The sequence below is a fragment of the Argiope bruennichi genome, chromosome 6, assembly GCF_947563725.1.
Source record: "Argiope bruennichi chromosome 6, qqArgBrue1.1, whole genome shotgun sequence".
In the NCBI taxonomy this organism is placed as follows: domain Eukaryota; kingdom Metazoa; phylum Arthropoda; class Arachnida; order Araneae; family Araneidae; genus Argiope; species Argiope bruennichi.
In genome coordinates, this window is record NC_079156.1 from 44,794,013 (window position 1) to 44,807,504 (window position 13,492).

General features: G+C 30.4%; 1 protein-coding gene across 1 annotated transcript; it reads right to left on the reverse strand.

Annotated features, from left to right (window-relative positions):
• Positions 1–9,421: 9,421 nt before the first annotated feature.
• On the reverse strand, positions 9,422–10,273 carry LOC129971731 (uncharacterized). Its single transcript, XM_056085708.1, has one exon. It carries the CDS (start codon positions 10,271–10,273, stop codon positions 9,422–9,424), a length of 852 nt encoding a protein of 283 aa, XP_055941683.1.
• Between the last annotated feature and the right edge of the window lie 3,219 nt (positions 10,274–13,492).

The following is a 13,492-nucleotide window of genomic DNA, read 5'->3' on the forward strand; positions in this document are numbered from 1 at the left end:
CAATTCTTGTATATATACAAATTTATTTCGTGCATCTCGGACACGACTAACGATTTGGATCGAAAATTATATTTAGATAAGTTTATACCTTTTAAGTTTATTTATATAATTGTCTTACCTGAAAATTTAGACACTACCAATTCAAAATAATCAATATGAAAAATCACTTATATAATATATTCTGAATCTACATAATAAAATATACATTGTATTTAGAGAGCGCTAATGCTGCTACAACTAAAACACAAATGAACTTAATATTTCTAATAATTCTTCTAATTTGGTTAAGTTTACAGCCATGAACTTAATTGAAATTGCTTGGATTAATAAATTTGGAAAATGGTTTTACTTGTTATTGTATATTTATCTTTAATTTTGTGATACTAATTTTATCTCCAAAACCTCAATTTCCTGGGATTTTTGGGTCACGAGGGGCAGTTTGTTGGACGAAAGTCAGACTCCTCACAGAAAAAAATCCCTGGTTTGAATCCTTGCCTGAGGGTGACCCTTGAGAAAGCCTTCAGGCCGGATTCAATATATCTTTTTGATTCTTCGGATGTAAACTTAATATTTCTAATAATTCTTCTAATTTGGCTGAAAATTTAAATGTTTCAATTCCTTATCGCACATAAAATGGCGCTTTCCCGATTTGTTACTTAGTTATTAAATTTAACTTGATTATCTAAAACTAAATAAATCAGTTTTCTGAAGCCAAACTCAATCCTAAAAATATTTTAACATATCGTTTCTAGAAAAATAATGGCATTTTAAAGCGTTAAAGATCTATTTTAAAATATTTGAAATTATTATTAGGGAATAAAAATCAAGCATTTTTTTTTCGCAGCAGAACGAGATTCATGAAAACATTAACACTGATCATTTACAATCTTGTTACATAGTGTCGTATAAAGGAATTGCATTGCTATTCAACTTCATTTAATATTTTTTAAAAAAACTATTTTAAAGGAAAAACTGCTGGGAAATATTGATATAACGGAAACGCTAATTTGTGGCATTGAAATCATTTTTATTCAATAAGATCGATAAAGTTATTGAATAAAAAGAAGCTTCCATTGGATTTTAACTCCAATTTTGAAACTAATTTTGTTGTACACTTGCTAAATTTAGAAAAAAACCCGAAAATGTAGTAGTTGTATTGGTCTTGCCATGCAAGACTTTGCATTAGGCATGCAGCAACATTGAATATAAAAGAACACCATTGATAATTCGAAAAATGTCAATATTTCTTATAAATGGAACTATGCATTTGCTAAGATCAACATTTTTAAGCATTAAGATCAACATTTTTAAGCATTAAGATCAACATTTTTAAGCATTAAGATCAACATATTTAGGCATTTTAAAATCCAGTAAGCTTACATTTAGAATTGTAGAAATTTCTGTGAATTCCGATACTACACATCAAAATTAAAAACAGAGAACATGAAAATAAAGACGTTTATTACAAATTTGGTAATACAAGATAAAAATTCATGACTTACAGAATTATTATAACATTTAGGATAAAACAGACTATACATAAATAATTGATAAAAAAATTTGATAGGAAACGTTTCAATAGTCTAACACAATTTTAAGGTAGTTTTATATCGATTTAAAAACATTCACATTGATAAAGTTATCAGTGCTTATAGTAATCAGTGAAATAGACAACACATGCATACGAATTAGTATAATAGCTTTGCACAGTTTCACAAAAATTTGTCTTCAATTCAGTCAAAATTTCCAAAACAAATGTATTTTACAGGAAAAGTTCTTATAAATGGAACAACGTATCTGCTGTATTTATGATCAACACTTTTAAAAGTTCATTGAACTTATTTAGAATTGTAGATATTTTTGTACATGATACCACACATCAAAAATTGAAAACAAAGAAGATGAAATGAATTAACTTTATTACAAATTTAATAATAAGAAATCAAAACTTGGTTTACAGAATTACTATAACAGTAAGGATAAAACATACTATACAAAAACACAATAAAATGCATAGAAAATGTTTCTACAGTAACAATTTGAATATAATTTTACCTCCTATTTAAAAAACATTTACCACAGTTATAACGCTATCGGCACTTTCATCAATAATACATCTATACATATTGCTATAATAGCATTCCACAGTTCAAGCAAAAATTATTGATCGCTTCTGAATGAATTGAAATCTAAAAATTCTTTAATTTTACACGAAAAAATTTATGAAAATTAAGTAACCTTACCAAATACAAATTTATTTCGATTTTACTCTTAAATCTATCCTTAAAAGATTTTACGTTAATTATATAGCATATTGATGACCATGTTGATCAGGCATGGTAATCAAAAAATGCTATTTTTTGAAAATTCATTGGATTCCCGATTGACTTGCCGGCCGAGCCAATCGGTCATCCTTTCCTTAAAAATCAAAAACCCCAACTCTTTATTTAAAATTACTTAATTTTCATAAAAGCGAATATATGTAATTAAAAAAAAATTAATGTTTAAACTAAAATACATGATTAAATATTTATACATTACTAAAAAAACCTATATTACTTAGATTCAAGATTTAAAACATTAAATAAATTTTTTTAATTAAAAATTAGCTTGAAAAAATTAAGTAATCGTAAAAACAGTTACTTCAGACGATTTCAACAGTTACTACAGACGATAGAATAAGATGTTCAGAAATTGTAATTACATAACCGAATTATTACAAAGTACAATTATTCATATTATTAAGCATTCATAAAATTGGAAACATTTCTCAATTATGATTCAACACACACATTATGTACATTGGGCATTTAAATGCTTCAGCAAATAGCCTTAAATAAAATTGTATATATACACAATGAAATAATACCATCTTTTACATTGAACACCTCTATGAAAATTTTTAAAGAAATTAAAATGTTTCATGCTTTATTTATATTTTATTACTATAATTTAAATTATGAAATCCTTAATATTTTTCTAAATATATAAAAGTAAATTTACTAGCACATATAAGAAATTTTTATGCAATAGTATTAAATTTTACTTAAAACTAAGATTAATTTACATAATTAAAAATAGATTTTACGTTCAAGTTAATTTATAATAAAAATTCTTATAAATTTTATACACTTTATTAAATAGTGCGTATGAAATATTATTTTAAATATAATTCTTTCATTTTAAACTCTTGAAATGCGGAAGTGCCATGAAAAGTCATTTAAACCATACTTTTCCCATCAGCATTTCATCTACTCATTTTATTAAATAACATTAATTTTCTCAATGACATGTTTTGGAGAATATTAAAGTGGAAGCTTTAAATGAGTAGAAGTTGAAATCTACAATTTCCTGAATATACGACAAACACTACAATAATAGGTAACATTTTCTATTGACTTAATAGTTCACCTTTCACCATGTGTTAAACTAAATATTTGAAAGAAAATCTTTCGAATAAATTTATGATGAAATATTAAGATTGAATGCACGATAAAAAATTTGCAATTTCAAGGTCGATTCTAGATAGAATCCCATTTAAATTTTGTAGCTCAGTGAACTGCTCAATTAATGGAAACGAACAGAACTTGTTTCAAGTAACAATCTTGAGTGAATGCACTTTACATTAAAAGTAAGAGAAATACAACGAATAAAACTAATTTTTCGACAGTGAGGTACATATCTAGAAATCTTTGACAAAAACCTGCTCATAATTGTTCATAAAATGAAGCTATGAAAATTAACAACGTTATACGGGACATGGAACTTAAGATCCAAGTTCTTATTTTGTGTAGAAGGAAATTTTTGTATAATTTAAAGGTAAAATGGTGGCTTAATGGCAATTGGAGATCATGGCTCATCCGCCATTATTTAATCAAGATGCATCAAACATTACAGTTAATTTGAAACATTATTCGAGAAATTTGAAAACAAATAGTCAAATTCGGTAGGATAACCAAACTTAAAATTTTACAGTTTTATAATAGTAAAGGTACCTAAAAATCAGGGCTAAATATTTTATCGGTATAAAGACGATTTAAATTTCTATTACTATAAGATAAGAATATGTGCCTGATTGCAAGCCAATGATGTACAGTATGTGCAACGAAATATTGCAGTGGACGAATTATCAACAAGTAGATTTTGAATGACTTTTCTTTGCAATATCTAGGACAGGCTTGAAATTTCCATAAATTTTAATCGTTCGAGATGAAATCTGATCAAACATCAAAGAGATATTGCAGTAGGCTAAATTCATATCATCACTGCATGAGTTCTGAAAAGAAAGTTTGAATTTTAGCATACCAGATAAAAACACATCAATCATAAGCAAATGGAAAAAATTTCCTTTATGATATAGTTATGTCAATGATTCTAGAATTTACTAGTAAATAGAATTTGCTTGAAATTTCAGCTTGTTGCAGCGTTATTATATATATTTTAATTAGGAAAGTTGCTTCCTGATTATAAACAGCTGGGATTAGAATTCTTAGCAATAAAAATAAACATAATGAGAATTTTTTTAATACTTCAGATTTCAATTAAATTCTTACAAATATTGGAGTGTTTTATGAATATTTATGCGATTTTCAAATATGTAAATATATTACAAAAAAAACACGATTAAATGATGTATTAAATTGGCCAAAGTATCGTTTCAAAAATGGAAACTATTTGGTACTAATATCATAACATAGCAACTTACCACGCTTTAACTACTGGTACCTAGAGGCGAGACTGAAAGAAGCATTTCCTAGTCTTTCAGAATAGTTGGTGTCGATCGAATTCTGGCCTGGAGAAGCATTTGTTCTTCTGCACAAGAACAGAATCATGATCCAAGAAACCTGCACTAATGAGAAAACCAGCTTCATATACAGTATTCTATTATTAGCAAATGAAGGTGAAATAACAAATTTGTGTGTCAAATTGGACATACAATTTCGTTCCAAGATGAAATCTGTCAATACTATCAAAGCAACTTACCAGTCTAACTACTGGTACTTGGAGACAATATCTGACGAAACATTTTCCCACTCATCCAGGACAGTGATGTCGAATACAAGTGAATAATCTTCGACTGCGAAGGCAATCATTCTGTACATAAAGGAAGATGTCACGGTCCAAAACACTTTCACCAATGGGTGGCCATTCAACAGATGGAGGATAAGATTATGGTGCAAGAAAATTCCACTGAAGAATAGTCTTTCCGCAAATAGGAGTTGGTTCATATCAGAGACTTGCACCAATGAGAAAACTAGCTTCATATGCAACATTCTATTACCAAATAAAGAAACATTTGCATTTTTTTTGTGTCAAATTGAACATATTCTAAAATGGAAATTCCGACATTTATCACCATTCAGAAACTTACCAGGCTGTCAGTACCGATACTGTGAAGCCATTCCAAAAGAAACGTTTCCTGCACATCCAGAATAGGTGCTAATCCACAGTGGGTCTTGAACTGAGAAGGCAATCATTCTACACTCGAGGAACGAGGTCCAAGAAACTTGCATCAATTCTTCAGACGGAAAGGGAATCATACACAATCCAAGAAATTGCACCAATGAAAGGGCCAACTTCCTTTACAACATTCTATTTTATTACTGCCAAATGGAGATGAATTAATATCCTCGACATATTCAACATTTTATTTGGCTACAATAGATGCACAGAATTATGCAATCATCGCTACTTCTTAAATTCTCCTAATTCTACTTATCATTTGTAGTTGCAATATTCAAATAAATGTACTTCAGGATATAAGGTTGTAAAAAGAAATTCATTAGAAGTCACTGGGATTTGTTCCTTAAATTAGGAAGAGTTCTAAAAACCTAGCATTGTGGAACACTCGAGCAGTTGAGAAATGAAAGACGAGCTAAATTCTGAGAACAGCTCAAAATGATGTTGCAGTCAAATTCCAAAATATTTTGGTAATGTACAATAAACGTTATCAATTATCTAAAGAAAATAACATTTCTGAAACAATGCCAACTTTACTTGATAAAAAGTCAAACATTTAAATAATTGTAAATTATTTCAATTTCTGTTTTCACAATTATGGCTACGATTTCGAATCGAGTTCCTCAAGACTTCGAAATGCTTTAATAAAGATGAATAGAGTATGAATGCTTAATGAAGATTTATAGAATATTAGCTCCCTTAAAATGCATTATCACATATAAACATGTGCTCCAATTCATTCAATTTCTCATTGCACGAATTCGAATTAGATTTTGAAGGCTTTCATCATTTTTACTTATTTTATCAGTTTCGTCCAGGTCGCAAGTTACTTCATAGCTTCTCTTGCATTTTATTTCTTAGTAAAATTTAGTTATAGTATTTTATAAGCATGTTCTCCTCATAGAAATCTTAAGTCATTCCGCAATGCTTTTTCTTTTTTACAGTTCTAAACCTTTCTTCGAATATTGTCACTATTTTCTACAGTCGTGTGTCTTTGTTCGGTTTTCAGAAGTTAGTTCTTAAGCACTGCACATTCTTTTAGAATTTTTGAAAATACTTTTAAAAATTGCGATTATCCTCGTAGGTTACTTAAAATTGACAATTCTGAAGTCTACTTCTTAAAGTTCGTCCAACATCTTGGTAAGGTTTTTATTCTTCACTTCAAAACGCTTATTTTTCAGACAATTATCAGTCTATTCCTTATTTTATTATTGGACTACAACAAAGCAGATGACATAATTTAAGTAATTAACAATTAATTTAATTATTGAAGTTATTTTAAGAAGCGGATATGGATTAAATCAAGTATGGCTATCAATTAACAATAAAATTGAGAAAAAGATTAGAAATAATTCTATAGAAAGAAAGTTAATATTTCATCATACAATTTAAAGCTATCCGTAGTATTTAAAAATAGATTAAAACCCTGAGCACTGTTCATTTATTTTAGACTAATTTAATTTTCAGATACGATTTAATATTTTAGACATGTTAACGGATGGAGAAAAAAAATAAGACTTAAATTTATATATAATTAACCTAATTACTCCATTCAAGTAATGTTACTATTAATAACGTTACTTTTTTTTAGATAAATTATTTCACTAAAACTTGGCGAGATCAAATCACTCGGCATATCTAACGTCTCTCGATTGTTTCATTCAATGCATTTAAAGGAGTTTTACTGTGGGCAGTTGTTTTGAGTTCCTCAATTCAGCTAATTCGAAACAATTAATGTGCGATTTCAATACTTGTTTCAACTCCAACGCAGGAAGTAGAAAAAAAATGAAAATGACTTTATAAAAAGTAATACTGTACTCACGAAGTGTTACGCGTCCTCCGAATAATTTCGGTTATTTTGATCCAACTTTTAATAGCTACTTTTAGAATACACTCATACATATCCTTTTCATGTACGATCGATGTTTGGAGTTGGATAAAAAAAACATAGGATGCAATATCTTATCATACACAAGGATTATAAATAGAACCAAGCAAGTTTTAAAAAGACACCAATTAAAATAGAATATTCTATAGAGAAAAGTTATCAACTGCGTCAAACGGAATAAATGAGTGCGATTAGTTTCATGACATTTGGGAATAATTTCTAATAAATTTATTTCATGAGTTAACTAAGGAATTTAATTCTAATAAAATTCGTGAGAAAAGGTAATCTACAATACAGTAAAATAACGGAAGGAAAAATTTCAAGAAAAATTAATATCGAGTTCTTTTGGAAAGTTTCGACAGTTGTGAAAATTCTAAAAAGAGGTTTGTTGATACTATAGTATTTTTCTAAAATGGCGGATTGCATTATTGAATAGATATTATCAAGGCTTAAGTATAAGAAGTTTTATTTCATTTAAAAAAAATTAATGGAAAATATTTTCCGCATATGGGATAAGGAATACTGGAACTCAGCACTATTTTGAACTTTCGCGAATAGTTTTAAATCTAATTTCAAAAGGTCTAATCTTTCGATAGCAGCAATAGCTTATAACAGTTACTCATTGCAAAATTTATCAGCGAAATTATAATCATTGACCTAAGTAAAGAGATGAAGCCATGTAGAAGAATGGGTTCCCTCTGCCTTCTATTGAAAATTCTACTACATCTACAGCTCAGTTTCATTACTTGGAGATTTTAAAAGGTTTCCATCTTTGTTTGTCATGATAAACTTAATTCCACATTTCTGGGCCTTGCACTTCTGACATCCAAGTTTCACATTCGAGAAATTGAGATTCTTATTCTTACTAATGAGTTGCATTATCGATAAATTTCGAGTAAAACGGTTTTATTTTGTGATCATATTGGCAGTCTTGGGTCGTCTAGCTACCAAAATTGGGGAGAAGAGGGGGGGGGTCTGTTCTAAGAACTGGAAGGTTTTTGGATTTCACGCAGAGCAAAGGCTAAGGTTATTTAATAAGCTACGCGTTCCAACACTCCCTTCAAACTGAAATTCAATTTCATGAAATGACGAATAATCTAGCATTTTTTTTAAAACCTTGATAACGGATGGAAATATTTTTAATTTCGTTAAAATTAGCCGAGGACTTTTAGAGGTCTGATAATATATAATGAACAGATTTTGAAAAATTAAAAAACGGTACTAGGTTAAATATTCAAGCTTTGTCTAATTTTTTGATCAGAAAATTATTCAAATTTTAATGGCTGCATTTTAAAGAGAAATGGGTTTTATAAGATGTACCTAGTATGACTCATTTTTTAGTTACCCTACTCACAATTAAAGGCTCAGATAACGGTTTTCTGGACTTTATTGTTTCAAAAGATGTTATCAAGTATAAAATAAGCATTTAATAGAATTAACATTGGAGGAAGGGAATTTTTCCTTAAAATTTGTGGCATATACATTTTTTGAATGCATCGAAATAGTCAACATCAGAAATTGAGATTAAACGTTAATTTAATATGAATTTTTTTGGAATAAACAGAAAAAATCCACGGGGAAAAAATTGAAGCATCTGAAGTTTTAGGAATCCTGGCTTAGTCATTAAACAATATAAGTAGTAAAGATTGTAACTGCTTAGTTAACAAAATGAATAAAATTCAAAATTTCTGCATGAATTCATAAACACAGAATTTTTATTGTATTATTTACAATAGGATCAAAACTCGCAAATTTCGTGTTAAGATGGCTTGAACGGATGCAGCTACTTAAGGGATTTTACAAACATTCGTCTTTGATATTGATTAGCGTTGAGCTGCTTGTCTATACTAAAACTTGGTTTAAATTGACTCACCCGCTAGGTTCTAACGAAACACTTTATTAAGACAAGTAGTCAGTAACAAATAATTTAATTTCGCAAGTTACATATTCGAAACGAAGATAATTTAAAAACATTACGAAAGCCAACTTTTATGGAATAGAAAATTATCGACAAAAGATGGCGAAAAAGAAAGAACGCATTTTATTCCAACACATTGAACACAAGCAGCAATGTCATACTAACCACTCTATCGTCCAATGGCAAATTTCATACATCACACACCGTCCGACAGACCTCCACACACATTCCCCAAAACCTCCGACAGACCTCCACACACATTCCCCAAAACCTCCGACAGACCTCCACACACATTCCCCAAAACCTCCGACAGACCTCCACACACATTCCCCAAAACCTCCGACAGACCTCCACACACATTCCCCAAAACCTCCGACAGACCTCCACACACATTCCCCAAAACCTCCGACAGACCTCCACACACATTCCCCAAAACCTCCGACAGACCTCCACACACATTCCCCAAAACCTCCGACAGACCTCCACACACATTCCCCAAAACCTCCGACAGACTTCCACACTCCACACACATTCCCCAAAACCTCCGACAGACTTCCACACTCCACACACATTCCCCAAAACCTCCGACAGACTTCCACACTCCACACACATTCCCCAAAACCTCCGACAGACTTCCACACTCCACACACATTCCCCAAAACCTCCGACAGACTTCCACACTCCACACACATTCCCCAAAACCTCCGACAGACTTCCACACTCCACACACATTCCCCAAAACCTCCGACAGACTTCCACACTCCACACACATTCCCCAAAACCTCCGACAGACTTCCACACTCCACACACATTCCCCAAAACCTCCGACAGACTTCCACACTCCACACACATTCCCCAAAACCTCCGACAGACTTCCACACTCCACACACATTCCCCAAAACCTCCGACAGACTTCCACACTCCACACACATTTCCCAAAACCTCCGAGACATTTTCTCGAACCAAAGAGTTACCATACTGAATTTCATTTCCCCAATTTCATGCATCGTTCATTTCAAACCTATCCCATCATTTTCTCTCCACTCTGCACAGTTATTAATGCCACCACTTGTGTACTCAGTCACAAAATACGTTTCTGCGATCCACTTTCCTTATCTCTCATATTACCCACTACTTATAGACTGGTTTTATAATTTGAGTATTGCTAATCATTGCACCAATTTCTACGCTATACATTTTAAAATAAGCAAGTCATTATTCTGAATCTCGCATAACTAAAGGATTAGTTCACTAGAAATTCGAAAAGCTTTAGAAGAGTTGTTGAATCTATTAATGTCCATTTTCTTGTCCACAATTTTTGCAAAACAGGATCCAAGGAATAGACTTAACATCGCGCTTATAAAACAAATCGGCAAGAAGTTACGGAAAGTTAGCTTGCAGACGGCTGGATATGATTCATAGATTAGGTATCCGTGTGTAATATTTATTTTGACTTAAAAAATTATCCTTCCCTTTTCTTTGAATGCGTGTCTAATCAAAGAGAAAGCCATTCACGGTGTATTTTTGCACTAAATCTGACACTTGTATTTAATATGGTATTAGCTGATTAATTCGTTCACTATTTCATATGAGGGAGAAGGTTAGATTTAATTCCATATATGGATAAAATATAAAATCAAGAATCTGTCAATTAAAGATCGAAAATAGTGGAAATCGTAGGACATGCAACTTTTTAAAATGCCTCAGCTTTTGGGATCCTAACTTATTGAGTGTCCAACAACCTGCCTATTTCGAGAATAACAGTATTTCAGATTTCGATACTCGGATGATCCAAGACAATCTATTGAGAAAGGATTTGTCGATATTGCGAGATATTACTGGCATCAGAAATTTCAATTTCTCATTTGCGTATTTTGGATTTTAACTGATGCCAGATTGCAAGATTTGAAAGTATGAAACTATCAAACTGTACTAATTTAAGTGGTGAAATTTTAGAACCTTAGCTTCTCTCGATTTCATTTCTTTACTCAGGTCAATAAAAGTGACATCGATAATGTTTGCAATGAAAAACTGTATTAAACTATTGTCGATATCGAAAGATAAGATATTTTGCATTATATTTAGATATTCACTTTGTACTAAACTTAATCATGGACTCAAATTAGAAAACAGTATCCTAATGATCCGACTCGAAAAAATCTTTTGAATTGCCTCCATGAAACCATAGCAAAAATACTAGATCAATAAAATTTAATCTTATAAAACGGTTAGTAAAATTTTTTACCATTACACATCTTGAATCGTAATTCTTCCTGAAAGACTTTCAGTGAAATTAAAATTCTCTCGCTAGAACGTCTTAAATTATAAAATTGACTAAATTATCGAAAAAATAAATCAACTTTCGTTTGTTTTAAATTTTTGTATTCTTTTATTTGTATTGAAAATAAACATTCATTTTATTAAATAAATTTCCCCAAAATTCTTTCAACGACATTTCAAGAATATCTGAAGCAATTCGCACACACAGCCCAAGTAATTTTGTTCCCAAATTCTAAAATGCAAAAATATAATTAAACAGGTCTAATTTTTTATAGTTTCAGTAATTTATATTAACTACTCTTGTGTATGAAGAAACATTGCATCTTACAGGTTTGGTTTGATCCAACTACAAATATCAATCTTGCACGAAAGGAATATTGTATGTAGTAATTAATTAAAAATTACTATTGAAAGTGAAGGCAAAATAATTAAAATTATTCAGAGAATTAACCAAGAACTTTGCAAATGTAGCATTAATTTTTATATATTCAGAATCTTTCATCATTCTTCATGTACTAGAGTTAGAATGACGGCAGGTACTGAAATAACGCATCATTTTCAATTTCGAATCCATTGAATGAGAATCTCCGATGTTGCAGAAAGAAGCCCTTTGATTAGTAAATGCATCTAACAGAACATCGAGATTTCCTGAAAGGTTTCCGATAAAAAGCAATATTTTTTAACAAACGAACCAATTTCTTTATTAAATTACGAATCTCGGTGATAAATATTACTTGGATAACATACGCCTAAGAAATATTTTAACACTTTCATTTGGTTAATTAAAATTCAATCGAAATCAATATCGAAAAAGCCGAAAGCACTTCAATTGAACTTTTAAATGAGAAATATTAAACTTTCTTTCAACTAGAATCGCGTCTTTTTTGGAGAAGATACTTTATATTATGCCGTTTATTATTTGTTTCATGTTTAATTAGTTTAAATGGTTCATTTAACCTACCTTTTTGAAAATTTTAAACTTCTCCGAAGTTTTTAGAAAGATTTTAAGTATTTACCCATGTTATAACTGGAATCAGAAAGCACACATTACATTCCAAAACACTAAAGTTAAGTTTATGATTTATCGGAATTTGCGCAATTATGTGATCTTACTTTGCGTAGTCCTACGAGATTGTCTTTAAAGTGACGAAGGCTGCTTCTGCTATCACCTGATTTTTGATATGAAATTCCTTCTTGAAAACTAGTTTCTCTTTCATAAGGAACTTGCATTCAGTAGTGAATAATTCTGACGTGAGAGTTTACAAGAACCCCACATTCTTCAAAGTTGGTGCAGCATGGCTTCAAGTGGAATATAACTGATGACTGCTTATTAGAAAGTCAAAAACATCTGTTTTTTGGAATCAAAATTTTCCTTTCGAGATTTTGAAGCTGAAAAGAAAAATGGCTTTAATGATTACGAAAATAAAAAATATTTACTCAAATAAATTTTGAAAAAATAGAAAAAAAAAGATGTAATTTAGCTGAATATTCTTGCGCTTGTTCTCAATGCCTGATTATGTAAATTGTAATATATTATTTTGATTCTTATAATATAAGAAGCATTTGAGATTGAAGTGTTTCTAAGTGATATTTGCACTTAAATATTTAAATCTGTTTACTTGGAAATTTAAAACTAAAAATTCAGTAATTCGAAGTGCCTATCAGACATTTCATTGTATGCGAAAATGTCTAGCTAATCTTCTAGGTAAGGTAAGCTTGGACATTTACGTGATGCCAAATTAGGCGCAGAAAGGCATTTATGTGGAGAGTCTTAGAATATTTATTGGGGACCAAAAGCTAAATCAGAGTAAAATGAAATGTTCATCAAAAAAATGCAAACTTTGTCTTGCTTTCTAGGTAATTAAGATGAAATGCCAGATTTTATTAACGCAATTTTAAAATCTTTTAAACGCTTTCTTTATACGTTTAGAATTCAAAGATAGAAT

What these genes read in the sequence shown, in the direction of transcription:
- LOC129971731 (XM_056085708.1), bottom strand. Translation starts at nt 10,273, where the DNA reads ATGCATGAAATTGGGGAAATGAAATTCAGTATGGTAACTCTTTGGTTC.